Source organism: Biomphalaria glabrata, chromosome 13 (genome assembly GCF_947242115.1).
Source record: "Biomphalaria glabrata chromosome 13, xgBioGlab47.1, whole genome shotgun sequence".
Lineage (NCBI taxonomy): Eukaryota > Metazoa > Mollusca > Gastropoda > Planorbidae > Biomphalaria > Biomphalaria glabrata.
The window spans coordinates 28,862,124-28,878,859 of record NC_074723.1 but is presented as its reverse complement, the minus strand read 5'-3'; the positions used below and the strand labels follow the sequence as shown (position 1 = coordinate 28,878,859).

At 32.3% G+C, this 16,736-nt stretch overlaps 1 protein-coding gene across 1 annotated transcript in view; it reads right to left on the bottom strand.

Moving 5' to 3' along the window:
* The window catches only part of LOC106070316 (protein ELYS-like), a 30,661-nt gene that overhangs the window by 10,319 nt on the left and 3,606 nt on the right, over positions 1-16,736 (bottom strand). The window contains exons 6-28 of the mRNA XM_056008382.1: positions 16,255-16,326; positions 15,945-16,053; positions 15,660-15,782; positions 15,427-15,502; positions 14,258-14,417; positions 13,021-13,250; positions 12,467-12,563; positions 12,105-12,289; positions 11,785-11,968; positions 9,931-10,071; positions 8,575-8,776; positions 7,973-8,093; positions 7,645-7,851; positions 7,330-7,523; positions 7,115-7,209; positions 5,809-5,990; positions 3,724-3,868; positions 3,461-3,623; positions 2,835-2,903; positions 2,498-2,614; positions 1,846-2,012; positions 1,009-1,256; positions 331-538 (exon numbers count right to left, since the gene is read on the bottom strand). Coding sequence (XP_055864357.1) covers positions 331-538; positions 1,009-1,256; positions 1,846-2,012; positions 2,498-2,614; positions 2,835-2,903; positions 3,461-3,623; positions 3,724-3,868; positions 5,809-5,990; positions 7,115-7,209; positions 7,330-7,523; positions 7,645-7,851; positions 7,973-8,093; positions 8,575-8,776; positions 9,931-10,071; positions 11,785-11,968; positions 12,105-12,289; positions 12,467-12,563; positions 13,021-13,250; positions 14,258-14,417; positions 15,427-15,502; positions 15,660-15,782; positions 15,945-16,053; positions 16,255-16,326 — 3,495 coding nt within the window. The remainder of the gene's footprint in view (positions 1-330; positions 539-1,008; positions 1,257-1,845; positions 2,013-2,497; positions 2,615-2,834; positions 2,904-3,460; positions 3,624-3,723; positions 3,869-5,808; positions 5,991-7,114; positions 7,210-7,329; positions 7,524-7,644; positions 7,852-7,972; positions 8,094-8,574; positions 8,777-9,930; positions 10,072-11,784; positions 11,969-12,104; positions 12,290-12,466; positions 12,564-13,020; positions 13,251-14,257; positions 14,418-15,426; positions 15,503-15,659; positions 15,783-15,944; positions 16,054-16,254; positions 16,327-16,736) is intronic.

The following is a 16,736-nucleotide window of genomic DNA, read 5'->3' as shown; positions in this document are numbered from 1 at the left end:
ACCAGTGATGGGAACAGACTTTGAAAAAGCATCAGTGATGGGAACAGACTTTGTCTAGACTACAAGTAGATGATTCTAGATCTAGTCTACTAGTCTTTTGATAGACTTAACCTAGATATAGACCATGTAGACTATACACAAAATAATCCAACAAATACAAACACACATTTGATTAAAAATCAATAATCTTGGTTCACATTTTCCAATAAGAAAAATCAATTTAATTAAAAACTGAGAAGAAATTTTGGCTAAAATTCCCATCACTGAATTGTAAGTGAAATACATTGTAAGCCTTGAAATAACTTCAAAATATACGTTGAGGAACATTACCCATTGCTGATGGAGCATCCAGTGAGTCTGTGGAGTGGACTTGGTGACTGTATATGTCTTCTGTTGAAGTTGTATCTAAACTATTTTTTTCAACAGGTATTTGTTGTTGACAGGCAGCATCCATTTCCTCAGTTTCATCTGGAGGAGGAGTCTCAGAACCTTCTCTAACTAGAGGAGGAGTTATTGATGTATCTCTCAAACGTATAGACTAGAAACAAAAAAGTCCATTATTAAAAGGTGAACTAAAAAAAAACACTGGGTATAAGACATAAAGAGTTTAGCTTGATTCTACAAGACATTAAGAGTTTAGCTTGATTCTACAAGACATTATAAGTTAACTTTGATCCATACAGTAGAAAATTGTACATTGCAATATTTGAAAGTAAGCATGTCCCTCATAGAAACGTACTCCATTTTTAAACCAATCTTTATGACACCTGGTCAAAGGATACGCTAGAACATGCATTCTAGCAGCTATTTTAATTTTTTTTTTTATATAAACATAAATAAGTCTATGCTCTCTGAAAGAATGCAATAGAGTTTTCTATAAATAATTGCCACCAAGTGATGAATCAATCAATGAATACACACTAATATAGTCATCTAAACATGAACCATGGGTTTCAATGTTTTAACCTTGCTTCTCCAAGATCTAATGTTAGAATTAAGTTTCATTACCTCTTGTATCTCCAAGGAGTTACTTTCAGCTGGTGTTAAGACTGGAGATGTGGTGGGTGAGGGTGAGACACCCACAAACCTCAACTGCTTCTGTGATGCTGCCGCAGAAGTGTGTAATATGGGTGTGGCCAACAGGTCTTTCTCATCAACAACTGGATGGAGGGGACTAGTGTGTACAGAGGTCTCTGATTTGGAGAATCCAAATTTCTTGGACAATGATCCAGAAAGCCTCTTTGTTGAACCAGTATCTGGAATAAGTTTGTAGTAGAAAATATTTGTTTATTATAATAATAAGGCTTGTCTGAAGATTAATGAGGAGTGCAGTATTTCATCTGGCTACCCAGTCCTAGCTGCGACCTACTTTAAATTATTTTGATTAAAAAGAAAAGATTAGAATATTATTAAATTTGAAGGTATTTATGAAAAATTCTTAAAGTCCACCTAGCTTTTTTTTATTAACTTTACTTTTTTTTATTATTATCGAAAATGGTTGCTAATTGCAAAGTTAATACTTGTTATGTGTTATGCATATTACATAAGTAAATAAATAAATTCACTCATGAAAGCAGAGTACAGTGCTGGTGTAAATTATTGTGTTATACAGATCTAGCTTATTATAACATACTTAGTTAACATTTCTATAAAAAAAATACATAACCTTGTATGACTTCTACTTTACAGGCTAGGAGTTGAAGAGAACATTACATAATTAATTTTCTATTTATATATCTCATTAGACTTTGCAACAAAGAAAATTTACAGAAGAAACACTTAAAAAAAAAAGGTAACACGAATATAACTAGAATAATTAATTAATAATTCTTAATTAAGACTCACCATGAGTGTGCAGGTGAGATTTGCTCAGATTACGCACTTTCAGTATGGACTGGGGCGTCTTGATATGGAGTGGACCTTTAGAACTAAACCCTGGACTTTTCTTAAGCTGAGATCTAGTTGGTGTTTGGAGAAGCTGAAGGCACTCCATTGTGAGTTGATGTAAACTTCTGAAACAATATAAATACATAAGGAATTTAGGCAGTTTTAACACATTTTTTTGAACTTAATACTAAGTTTTATAGAAAATATGTCATAGGTCTATTTGGCAGGCAAAAGCACAAGAGGGCATGGTTATTTTTATCTCATTTACAATGGAGGTTTGTCATTTGTCTAAGTTTTCTAGTCTTTACTAAGAATGTTGTTTTGTAGTCTTTACTAAGAAAGTTAAAAATGTCAGATAGGTTTGTGAAATTGTTGAGAAAAAAACCATGACTAGATAAGGGGAAGAATAGATCCAGGGTTGATAGCTTGAAAAATCTGATCTATACGAAACTATTGGATTGAATATTGTAATTCAGTCTTGAAGTTTCAATTTACACACTGTGTTTCCAAACAGTTTTGTATTGGCTAGATAGTCATGACAACATTAAAACCACAAAATTCCAGTGTAACAATCTATTTTTCCTATTTAAAAAGATAATAATATACATACACATTGCCATTCAAGTTTTCATTTTCCAACATCGATAAAGTTTTCCTTTTAACTACAGACAGAGGATTGCTTGGCAGTGGAGACTGATTGATTTCTGGATAGATGACTTCACTTGCTCTACACAGATAAGAAAATGTATAAAATTAACTACAATATACAAAGAAACCTATGGACTTTATATGTTTAACTAAAAATAAAGAAAAAAACTACCTAACAAAAGTAGAAATATAATTCTTGCAACAAAAAGATTATTAACTTTTACATATATATTTTATCAGAGCAAAAATAATTTCAAGAGAAATGGTAACTGTTAATGCACTAGTTAATGCCAACATACCTTAATGTAGAAGTCCTAGTGGGTCTTGGTGTTCTTAACAATGGCATCTCAACTTCACTGTCTTTCACTCTATCAACATTGACATATTTCCATGTTAATTTCAAAGTAAATAGATATCCTAATAAATCCAACAATTAAAAGCAATCACAAACAATATATAGAATAAAAGTTTTGCTATTTGCAATCAATGGCTATAAGCCAACAAGTATTTATATGCTGCACAAAGAATAGAATGGAAGTTAGAAAATATTTCTATGAGCAAAATGATGTCAACAAAAGAGAAAAAATAAAAAAGGGGGGGGGGGGATATTTTTCATTTGAATTACAATAAAGAACATAATACTTAGACTGCATTTTGTCAATTTATTTTTAGAAATTGCCATGTATCCTTTTCATTCTGATTGTTTCATTATCTACTCCCACAACACATAATCTGAGGTGAATTTTATAACAATTTTAGATTTCATTTTCAATGTATAGTTATTGCCCCAAGATTACCTATATAATGTTTATATCATATTATAGAGTTATTCTCAATGCCAGCATTAAATTTTAAATAGTTTTCCTTATTAGAAATCTGACTAGGTATGATTAGAAGGTGAGAAACTATCAGCTAAGAGACTCACTTTTGGGTTTCTTCTACTTCCTCTTTTGGTTGAGACTCTGCTCTATGACACATGTCTTTAGCTTCTTGGATCTTGTCCATCAAAGCCAAGACAAAGTTGGACCTGGACATTGCTGAATGGTCAACATTACGAACTACAGTGGACAAAGGCTTTGGTCTTACACCTTCAAGGAATAGAAAAATGTATGAAAATAAACTTTTGTTTCATCAACATAACATTGAGCTTTGCTTCATGCGATGGTAATCACACAAAAATGTACATACACTCAAATCTTTTCAGCACAGGTTTAGATACAGCTTTCTTTTCCAACAACAGTTTTTTGGTGGCTTCAGGCAGCACTCGCAGATAGGCCTCCATCAGTTTGTTGCGTGTAATGGCTCTATCATAGGATCCAGACATTGCATCCATCTAAAAAAAAATTCAAGAACTATAGACTGAGTTATCAAGCAAGCTTTCCTAACATAAATTTCTCTATATATTTAGACTAGGATACAGGGTTAGTAGCACTTTTCCATGACAAAATTTTAGGAGATTTTAGGAGGTTTTTTAAGGATGAAATGTATGATGTGTATATATACATTTTATCAAGTCAATTATTGTTACTTGATTTTGGAAATAATAAATATCTTTCCAACATCCCACCCAGCAAAGAAACAACGTCATCAGCTGTGTACTGGCATATCCACAGAAAATATAATGAAAATTATCTTTTAATTAGACCTATTTTTAGCAAGAAATAAGCAAAATCATATTTTAAAAAAATATTCAGTAAAATTTTTTAGAAGAGTGGACACAATTTTAGGAAAATTCTGGCAATTTTTAGGAGAATTTTAGGAGATTTTTCATTTTTTAGGAGATTTTAGAAGATTTTAGGAGTGCTACGAACCCTGTAAATGTGTTTAGTTATGTGATTTTTCAATATTTATGGATTAAATGTTTAATTAAAAGGTTAAATCTTTTAGTAGATCAATTTTTTATTTTCAATGAATATTTTAAATATTTTCTTTTTCCGGGCTCAGTTAAAAATTAATAAAAAAAATACTTTTTAAAAAATAATATATTTTATTTACTACACTTTTGTGGCCCCTTCATTTTCCTTTAACATAAAATCAAATTTGTTAGGCTATTTATAAAAATTAAAAAATTATGTTAGTTTTAGTAACACTACCCCCCCTTGAAAATTTTTGTTCATCCCGGAAAACTCCATTTTTTCCATCAAAATAATTCGGACTGAAAGAGTTAACACAGCCAGCCTGTAACGTCATGCGATCGAAATGCCTATGGTTATGCTGTTGTCCCCCCCCCCCCCCATTTTTAGCAAGAAATAAGCACAATTTTATTATAAAAACATATTGGGTAAACATTTTAGGAGAGTGGACACAATATTAGGAGAATTCTGACAATTTTTAGGAGAATTTTAGAATTTTAGGAGACTTTTCATTTTTTAGGAGATTTTAGGAGCACTATGAACTCTGAGGATATATTTTAAAAAAATATTTATAAATTATCTACAGTGTTTTGTACATTGTTTCATTCATAATATTGTACAAGGAACCTTTGCTATTAATTATTTTGTTTATGAATAGTTTAAACTTTATGAATATTAAAGTTGCATACTTTCATTGCTAACCCATCACATTATCACATTCTATTGGGAAACAACACACTTATATTGTGATGAGAGGTTTCTGTTTAGCTTGTATCTTTATTTTGTTACTACTTGCTTAATAAATTATTGAGTAACACACAGATTGAAGGTAGACAATGTGAACAGGCTGGTACATGATAACTATATAAAATGAAAAGGCTAGTATATGATAACTATATAAAATAACTTAATTCCCTATTTTTGAGAAGGGTGATCTATTTACAAAGGGAAATCTTAATCTAGTACTGACATATATGAATGGTGAGTCATAAGACTAATTTCATCCTAGGTTGTGATATACTGAGTGGCAAAGAGATCTAGAATAGAGAAGCTAGACCTACAATTATTCAATTAATTTTTTTATTTTATTCTATAGCTCCATCTCTAATCTACATTAAACCCCATTCACAAATTTGTTTTGGAGTTTAAATTTTCATTATTAATGGCAGACTGGGAGTGCTTGATTTTTCGCTTATGTGCAAAACTTCTATAAGGTTGTTATTCTCAGAAGTGGTTATGGATATAAGCACTCCACAACCTATAAAATGCATCCAATGGCATGCATCTTAAATAGCTAACTTTTTTTTTACACTTTTTACCAGTATGAAAATTCCCCCCCCCTAACCCTAACCCCCCAACTGCATATGAACCATGTTAGTTGATTCAAGCCAACATTTAAAATATGTAATATATGTCTAACCTTATCCATTCGTTTCATATCTTCATTCAATTGATATGCCTGAAGAAACCTTGAATGATGAAGATAGTACAGAAATAATGGCTCCAGGGAATGGGGCTCTCCCTTTCTTCTGAGGTATTGCTCCAAAAAATATTCCTCCTGTTCAGTCAAGTGATGCTGAAGAAGATGCCCGAGCAGTTTATCTGTGAAAAAAAAAAAAGATTTTTTTTTACAAGAGTTTCCTATTCCAGTTTAATATTTCAAAATGAAACATTTAAAAAATTGATTTAATATACTGAGCATTATATAATCTAGAAATATGTAGTTATGTTTAGACAGAAACTGATGATGACAGGGACAGTTTTAGGGTAGAGATTAGATAGAAAGCTGCTTATAAATAGACAAAACACTATTTTGTCCCTTTGTAAATAAAAAATTATTTAGAAAAGGAATGTTTTAGTATTATTTTATGGGAAGGGCATGTATCCACAAGGGGGACAACTGTATGCCAAATGAAACCTTTTTTGGTGAGCTGAAAGAAGGTTGTGATAATATAATAGAGGTGCCGCTGGAAACAATTTAAAGACAAGCTTAGGCCACAACTTGCTTTAACTGATGAAATGCTGCACCTGGTAGCAGGTGTCTTCCGAACTAGACAGTTGGATACACATTTGACAATGGTGGCAAAATATATAGGTAGCAGCTGGGACTGCATAGCCCCATGAAATACTACACTCCTCATTCAAAGACAAGCATTATTACTATTATGGATGTGTGGACTCATAACGAGAGTATAACTGGATTGTATGATAACAATGGTTACTTCAAATCTTGCTTGTTTGTATGGGCTACTCTTACAGACGATATTTTACATAGAATATTTAATCTGCAGTCATTACAAATTGAAGTCATTCTAATGTCACAGACCTTCACCAAACTCAAAAGAGAAGAAGATTAATTCTAGACAAAACAGTAAAGCATTTTACAAGTTCCCCATCTTAACCCTATAAATAAGGATTTAACCATCTGTTTACAGGAGTGTTCTGTGACCACCAGTCTCTACAATCCACAAAAAATTTAAGATATCTCCTAAGAATTATATCTTAGTCATTTTCAGGACATCTTTAAATCTTATATTTTGCAGGTTTGTTTTCTGTACTAGGACCTAGCTTGCTCCCTTTTAATGACAGACAAACCATATTAACTTTTTTAGTGTTTGATTGATATCTTCCCATTGAGTCTACAATATGTTTATTATCATATGCTATAAGTATTAAAGTATTGTTGTTATTTTAACTACAAATATTAATGTTCATAGGGGACTCACATTTCTGGCATTCATTTAAAAGGTGAAACATCAAGTCTGCAAAATTCTTGTCATGCTGACAAACTCTCATATATTCTAGAGCCTGGTTCAGTTGCCTGAAAAATAACACTGTGATCAGCAGACATAACTTGAACATAAGCCTAATTCTAAACAGTCAGACATGTCCTGGAACAACAAAACACTTGATTAAGTATTATAATAGAAATAGAACTTACTTGTTATCTATAAGAACAGAAATATAAAGCTGCTGCTCCTGGGGCGAACCATTTAGCACACATTTGGTGTGCAAAAAGCGTGTAGCTGCCAGGCCTTCAGACTGAGCCAATAGTGTGTTTACTATAGAAATGTGTTTCCAATTCTGACAAAGTTCTTCATGGACTGTAGGATTAGCAAGATGACGTACACCTTCCTGAGAGACATATTTATTTCTGGACATTAATAATGACACAGATCAACAGAGTAGTTAGAAGAGCACTCCTGAAGCCTATAAGAACATGGCAGCAGGGGGTTTGAAGGAAGGAATTGGTTACCTCAAAGTCTTTATGGTCTATGAACCACAGCCCCTGCACCTGATGCACCAAACTGGGACTCAGTATAAACCTCTCTACAAAACTGGCTAGTGAGCTCCTGCCTGCTTCTGTCTTATCCAGTGCTGCAAGGTCCTGCAGGAGGTACAGGGTGATGGCATGCTTCAGTTCAACACTGATCTCATCTAACAGGTACATGCTGACAATACCCTGTTCACAAACAAAACAAGAAAATATAAAAAATTACTTTAAAAAACAACAACAAAGCTTATAATGTATTTATAATGTAATTATAAAGTAATGTAAATTACTATCAGCCATCAATGCTCACCTGCATACTAGATGGTGGATAGCAACCATCCCCTCCAAGACTTTCCCAAAGGTTTTTGACTGCAGGTCCCTGACACTCAACAAGTTCATCTATCAGTAGCAGACTTAGCTTGTTCACAATACTGAAATAATAATAATAATCTTTATTATACGTATGGAAATTTGTCTTACAATTTGTGCATTACACCAAACAAAAAACATTATAACTATAAGAAACCAAAGTGTACATTCACACCAGACTCACTTGTAATTTACATGTGACAAAGTTTATACCAGATTGTTCTTATTTAATGATTTGATTGCCAGGGGAACAAAAGAGTGTTTATGTTTGTTTGTCTTTGCTATCGGTGTCTTGTATCTCTTTTGTGATGGTAAAATCACAAAATCCTGACACAAAGGGTGATTCTTTATTTCAAGGATCTTGTTAGCTTTTTTATAGATGTTTGTCTCAAACAACAACCCAAATGGGGTTTGTTTTTTGCCAATGATTTTACCAGCAGCATTTAGGATTCTATAAAGTTTATTTTTATTTTTAATGCTCAGATTGCCATACCAGGCAGTGATATTGAAACTTAAAAGAAAGAAAGAAAGAAAGAAACTCACCCTTTCCTGTTGTTAAGCTCTACTCTTCTCTTCTTATACATATCATTAAGTTCACTTCTGGGGTAGACAAATAAACCAGAGGTATCTCCACTTTCACAGTCAATTTCTGGCAACAAATTGATTGAAATACACCATCTGACCATCTCAAAGTGCATTAAGAGTATATTGATAGTATCAAGTCTTATTTCCAGTTCTTGCTGACCTAGAAGACAGTGTCATAATATTAAAAGTTACACATTTTTACAGGAAATAAGTTACTAATCACTCCCACTGAAAATATGTTTGTAACATTCCACTCTTAAAAAAAAAAAAAAGAGAAAACAATCTTTCTGATACTATATAGACTTTTCTATGATTTTTTTAGATTCTTATTGTTTCAACATATTTTGTTTACCCATTAGTTGATGTAAGCCATAAACAGTTTGCATCAGAAATAATTCTTGATTCCTTAGGCTTTATAAGAAACAGATTTATCTTCAGTTATAAATCTCTGAACTATGTGGTGTTATTTGTTGCCAAGTAGTTACAAGAAACAGATTTATCTTCAGTTATAAATCTCTGAACTATCTGGTGTTTTTTGTTGCCAAGTAGTTACAAGAAACAGATTTATCTTCAGTTATAAATCTCTGAACTATGTGGTTTTTTTTGTTGCCAAGTAGTTACAAGAAACAGATTTATCTTCAGTTATAAATCACTGAACTATGTGCTGTTTTTTGTTGCCAAGTAGTTACAAGAAAAAAATTTATCTTCAGTTATAAATCACTGAACTATGTGGTGTTATTTGTTGCCAAGTAGTTACAAGAAACAGATTTATCTTCAGTTATAAATCACTGAACTATGTGGTGTTTTTTGTTGCCAAGTAGTTACAAGAAACAGATTTATCTTCAGTTATAAATCTCTGAACTATGTTGTATTTTAGTTGCCAAGTAGCAGTGAAATCTTTTGTAGAATTCTTATTTAGCATCCTTATACAGAAAGATATATAAACTGTGTGTCACATTGTTTACTTCTTTATTTTTCTTTAAGTTTGTACATCTGCTTTTCAGTGAAACAAGGCTTCCCAGTTGGCTTTACTGAATGCAAACCTGAACTGACTCATGGTTAAACCCATAGATAGGAAAGACTTCAAAAGTCAACTTTTCCAAAAATCTAAAGCCAGTAACCTTTAATAGCTTGAAGCACACAATTCTACCCTCTAGAAATTATCCCATGATGCTGCTGATACCTAGCCATATCAGTTATGTCATTCATTGACAACTTTCCAACCACTGACAACATCCAGGCTCCCATCTCATCTAAAGCACCAATCTAACAAACGAAGTGAATAAGTTTTTAAATAACATTTGTTCAATGTACCTTTCTCTGTTGTGGGCCCTGTCTGTGCTATCAACATAGTAAATATTTTCTTTAACTGAGTGAGAGAATTGGTTAAAGACTTTAGCTGCCAGTCAGTTCGGGCATCCAGCTGGTGACCAGAGTTGTCATACAGCATTTCACCTGAAAGTAACAAGCTATTGGTTTAATAAATATAATAATTGTCATGCTTGACTGTGCACCTGATCAAAACAGCAAAGTTTCCAATGTAAGGAAAAAAAGTTTCAAGACTACTAGACAAAAATTCAAGATAAGACCATGACCAGCCTCAGCATGTATACAAATACCAAATGTCACTTTGACATCTAGAAAAATCTATTTAGATACCATAAAAAGAAAATGAATGCATGTCTGAGGGTCAGTCACTCTATCACTTAGGGCAGTCAGTCAGTTAATTTACTGGCCAGCAAACGTCTATCCACCAATACCCAGAATGAGCAACACTCAGGTTGAAAATGAGGAATTTTGGGCCCCAAAGAGGAACATTTAAAATTTCTGCAAACACATTCAGGGCAAAAAAAAGTTCATTTGTTACTTCAATAATATACCTAGTCTGCTTCTTATTTATTCTAGCTATATAGTAAACATGAAAACTATGAAAAACTGTAATTTAGGTATCATAAAACACATTGAAAAACACATCCATATTAAGTCTAATAGTCATTATAGATCTAGTCAATCTAGATCTAATCTAAAGTATGATCTAGATTTACTTACTACAACAGATAAAAGATTTATTCTATAATAATCTGTAATGTTAGAATCTATTATAGAGGTTTCTAATTCTACTACATCTTACTGAAATCTTAGCCTGTAGTACTACAGGAAAAAATCTAGATTGTAAATCTAGAATTTAGAATCTAATACTTTAATAAGATCTAGAATTTAGAATCTAATACTTTAATAAGATCTAGATTATTTTCTAGATTAAATCTAGAAAAGATTTAAATTTAGATCTCTAGCTAGAGTCTAAACTAGAAAATTCTAGTAGCTCTAGACCTAGTCTTTAAGCCTAGTTTTCTATCAAGTCTGTAGATCTATATTTACTGACTATAATCTAGATGTTTAAAATTCTTAATTAGCTGTTTCCTTTTCATAGAAACCAGTGCGCTAGAAACATTGTCATCAAAACATTTTGACATAATTATCAATGCAGCAGCGCTTACTAGATCTAGATAAACCAAATCTAAACCACAGCAGGAGAAAATGTAAACAAAATAAATCAATTTTGCATTTAATATTGTCATTTTGCATTATTAAAAAGTAATTTAAGTAACAATTTTTTCTTCTTTTGTCAGATTTGGGGCTTTGCGGAACAAGCACCAATGCCGAATGGTGGAACACGTGAGCTTTTTGTAGATTTTTTCGAGTAGGCATGTCTGCTGTCTACCACTGTCTCTTTTATTTATTTTGATTTATTTTTGTTAGCGCAACTATGAAAATGAGATTAAAAATATTACAAATTCAATCACCACTTATCATTGTGTATAGCTTGTGCAAACCTGTGTGTCAGGTGTAAGACTGGTATAAATATTTTTAAAATAACAACAAGCAACTGGAATATTTACAAGCCCAAAAATATCATTGTCATATGTCTAGCTAATAAAAAAAAAATAACATTTCTAGTTTACTTGCCCAAGGTAATGTCATGTTCACTGACTGAAGCAACCAGACCAGTTTTAACATTAGTTATGCACAATACATGTGTTAGGTAATATAAAAGTCAAAGAACATGCTCAGCTATCACATTAATTAGACAGTTGACACTTATCTGTATATTTCAGAAGTCATTTGTTACTTCCTAACAACTTGAATATAACCAAGGTTCAGACTTACATGTAAGGTGCCAGGAGTCCTTTATGTTCCCCACCATACGCCAGGCCCAGTTGAGCAGCATGGTCAGAGTACAGCCCTGTTCTGCAAAGTCCCCATCAGACCACTTTTGTACACAATCAGAGATCAATGTACAGGCCAGGCCTCGCTCAAGTGCTAAGTTCAAGAGAACCTCACGCTGGTAGTCCTAAAATTGTTTCAATTTTAGAAAGTCATTGCAAATCTATATACACATAACCAGAAACTAACTTCTTTGTTGATATCCTAATGCTATGAGTTAAAGCTTAACAAAAAAAAAAAAGATTTGAAATTACGATACTAACAGGTCCTTTGACTTTCTCCTCCAAGTAGCTCTGTGGCAGTAGCCTGGCTCGAAGACACTGATAGTAAAAGTCAGCAGGACTAACAAGGTACTCCACTCCATTCTGTTCAAACTGTTTAAGCAACTGTCCCTGCCAGCCATCACATCTGCCTTGAATAAATCTGTCAGGTGTGATGAATCGTATGCCTGTTGTGAACAAAAAAAAATCAACAAATTTACAATAGGCATAGCAAAATTTATTTTTATAACTATTAACTATTATAATTAACTAATAAACTATTATAACTAAAAGACTATACTGAAAGTATCTGACAATACACCCAACAGTGAAACCTATGTTCAAAATCCTAGTTCATTACTTACTTGTCAATTGTAAAGCTGATGGAAAACTGTGTTCTTCAGGAGGAAGCGGAGAGTTGTTGATGAATCGAAGCACTCTGTCCCCACTCACTTCCACATTCTGAATAATAAACATGCATGTATTTACAGAGCATTGTCTTGATTTTGTAGACTGTACCAGTAACAAATCATACACCTTACACAACTATTATTTGATAAATAACAATTTCTGAAATAATCAATATTTTAATCTGCCTCATTCACACTAACAAAAATGGTAAACTTCAACAGTAATAATTTTAAGACACTGTACATTTTTAAAATTGTTTTTCTATACAAGATGATTAAGAGTCAACTGGAAAACAAAAAAAAAAATGCAAGAGAGCCTGTTTATTGACTAGTGTGCTTGATTGTACAAGAGAATGATGGCCAGTCAACACAGATTAAAACAAAACAAAGTAGCAAAAATGTTGAAAGTAATAATTTTACATGATTGACTATATCATTACTATAAAGATGGAGAATGAGTTGTCCCATAAATGAAATATTAAACTTACAACAAAATTGTTAGGACTCACCAAGAGAGAATAAGAAGGAGAGAGGGAGACAACATGGTCCAAACAGTACACAGCCCAGTAAGAACAAACTTGGAGAGAGCTGCCAAGGCACCTCACAGAGTGTGGCATTTGGGCATGGTACCAGCGGTTCAAGTCAAAGATGGCCATCCAGTGTTTCACTTCATCACCTCCCTGCTTCCCTTCTGCCTTCCACACAAAGATGCTCAAACTTCGATCATTACCAAACAAACCTGTTCAGATGTACACACACAATTAATTAATACAAAATATAATACTATTCTTAAAAAGAAATCAATAAAATATGTTTTTCAAAAGATTTTATATATTGAAAGATCAAAATTCATTAACAGAAAAACGTCATGTACTAAAAATAAGTTTGAAAAAAATAAAAAAAATAGATACCTTTTTAATTGTGTGGAGCATTTTAGTTTTATTTTTTTTTCAAAATATTTTTGTATTTATGCAGATGAAAACAAAATACAATTAAACAATTAAGATGTATCAAATGAGTATGTTATATGTAAAAACTGAGAATGATGGTGTCTCAACCTTGATTGATTCATTCATGTACTGACTGACTGATAATTTCTCCCACTTGCCATGGATGAAAAATAAAAAAATTTAACCAGTTACTACTTTTCATGTGTCTATAACAACTAAGCACCTTTCACTATCAAAACTTTAGCGGTTAAAATTACCGAAAAATATTTATTCGCTATTTTGATAGAGTTCACAGACCAGCAGTGAGTGTGTTTGGGAGAGTGATTTAGAGCGGGCAATTACTATTAAACGTTACACTGACCAAATGGGGGTTGTTGAAATGTGTGCAGTTTTATTGAAAGTGCAAAAAAAAAAAAAAGGCCTAAGTATTTTGTGAGCATTTACAGAATGTAGTAAGTGAACAGACAAATCAACTGGTGAAGCTGGTGGGTAAAGCTAGTAGATATATATTGGGGTCACTTTGGAGTTTTGTTCACACCTTACTTTAGCTAGTCTTTAGTATTTAAATATTCTATGTACTAATTATAATACTATAGTGACTAATACTTTTGAAGTATTAATAAAACATATATTATGGTTCTCAACCATAAACAGTTTGTAATAAATATGAAGCAAAGAGATAATTTTGATTTTAACAATATGTACATTACTTAAGAGTAACAACAGTTACATAAAATACCTTCAAACAATACAAATATACATAAGTAATTTAAATAAAAAAAAATATTAGGCTAACCTTCTTCAAATGAATCAGTTAAAGTCAGTGGTGGTGTGTAGAAAGGATTTAGTATTGTGTAACTAGCTACCAGACTACTGTTCCATGTTGTCTTTGTATCCTTACTGTAAGGGTCCAGAGTAAATTTGTGATCCAACCTTGGACATACACTTTCTAGTTCCTGAAAATCAAAGTTAAGTACATACTATATATGAATTGTTTAAAATTCTGATTTAGAACAAAATGGTTTGAATATGAAAGATGTAACTTTGTGTTATTCCAACATTATTCTTCATTTTGAGCATATAATGAGCATGTCTGGAGGAAGGTTTGTTTCTCTTTGTAAAAATTTTAAATTAAAGTTTGATATAAATGTTAATCTTTTTTTTTTTTTTTTAAATAGTCAGCTTAATCAGTTTTACCTTCTCTAATATCTGAGAACGAAGGGGGAAAAAAGAAGGATGAAAACTATTAATTAGGCATGTCTTTAGACTGTACCTGAATGTTTAAACTAGCATGATAGATTACATTTTTTTTTGCATTTCTTGAAATTGCATAACATATGTATACTACATTTTATAGTTTAATTAAGACTAAAATGTAATTAAATTTATTACTGAGTCTATTTCAGTAAATTCCAGATTAAAACTTCTTCATACTAAATGTATTTGTGCTAGATAAATCATGCAACTTAGTTGTGTCACACAAGGTATAAATCGTTTTAAAAGATGTAAATAAAAGTCCAGTTTAGTCGGGGAAAACATTTTTTTTTATGGTGAGCATCTAAAGAAAATGACTTTTTTTTTCTTCTAACTGTAGACAGAGAAAGTGATGGGAAGACAACACTATAGAATGGATGGGCCTGCGATTGAAAGATTTTCTATCCAATGCAAAAGAGAGAGATGAATGAAGAAAGATGGTCAACAGATCTTGTGTGTGCCCAAACAGAACAAGGGATAGTTGAAGGTGAAGATATAAAACTATTCCAGAAGATAATTGCTCTCAATGATGATGATAGTCAATCCTTTAAGTCATTTGATTAGTGGATCACCTGCTTTATTTGTAACATAAAAATGTATAACAAAGTACATTTAGACTCAAAGCGACATAGAAAGAAACATACAATCAACTCAATAATTAAATGGACAAGTTAAATTTACTTAAAAAAAATAGTAAGATAAACTTCTTACATCATAAAACATTCCAAAACCTGCATAGATATCCTTTTTAGCAAAGCTGAGCTGATACAGGCAACTGCAGGCTACACTGTGAACATGAATGATTTAATGCAAAGTGGACATTCTCAACATTTTTTATAGAGAAATAGTAAAAACAATTAACTTTCTTTACTAAAACTTATCATAATCACAATAAGCAAATTATGACTAAATTCATTTAGATAAAAAGTATCTAGAGTCATTACTTGTCTTCAGAATCCTCATCATGGACCACCCACAAGTAAACAAAATTTCTGGGATCATTTTCTGGCTCTTGCACTACAAAGTTGGAGACTTGTACGCTGTTAGGCACAAATCGAGAACTGTAACTAGAAAAAATACAATACATTTAGAGATGTAGAATACACATAGCCTTGGATGCAAGGAAAACAAAAGTTAACTTTCCATTCAAATGTGAAGTCACAAACAACCAATAGCACTATACAGTGATATTGCTTTCATCAAGGCTGCTGAGATAGCTATATACTTACTCTAAAACTGGATTATACAGTTTCCACAACTGGAAGCAGCCAAAGTTGAAACCAATAGCAAGGATTCCTGCTTGCTCTAAATACTTTAAGCTTGTTACATTGACATAATCTAATAAAATACAACAAATAATAAAACAATGTTAGCTTAAAAAAACAACAGTAAATGAGAATGTTTAGACAAGTTTGTTTCTGCAGTTGTGACAAAGTAATTTATAGATTCACACATGCACTACATTACTTTAGACAATCTTCATTGACCATCAAATTCTAAGAGTTCTTTTTTTTTTTAAATAAAAGAGTAAACTGATACCTTCATCTATAACTTTCTGCACTGTGTCATCTTGCCTTCTGTAATAATATTGTCCTTGGTTGTGACATTGATCTGAATAAAACAAGTGTAAACAAATGCATTAAAAAAAAAATAATGCAATAGATATTCAGCACACAAAACAGCAACAAAGAAAACCAGCAGACAAAGGTTGAAAGCTGATAGAAGACTTAAGAAATGCCATTTATCTAGGAGAGTGGTAAATGTCTGCTGCCTTGCAATGCTAATGTTTCAGGAACCGACACAAAGAAAATCAAAAGTGGAGCCAACTTTGGTATCCCCTTTGACAGCTTGGGCAAACAAGTTGGCACCTAACAAGGCCAAGAAAGAGACCATCAGCCCTTCATCTATGACCCAACATTGTGCCCTTATGTGGAAACTTTGCTGCTGATTCAGAGCAGAGGAGCAAGTTGACCAAGGGGCATCCACTCTCAAGACAGAAGGAGCCATACTGTTGTTTTGAG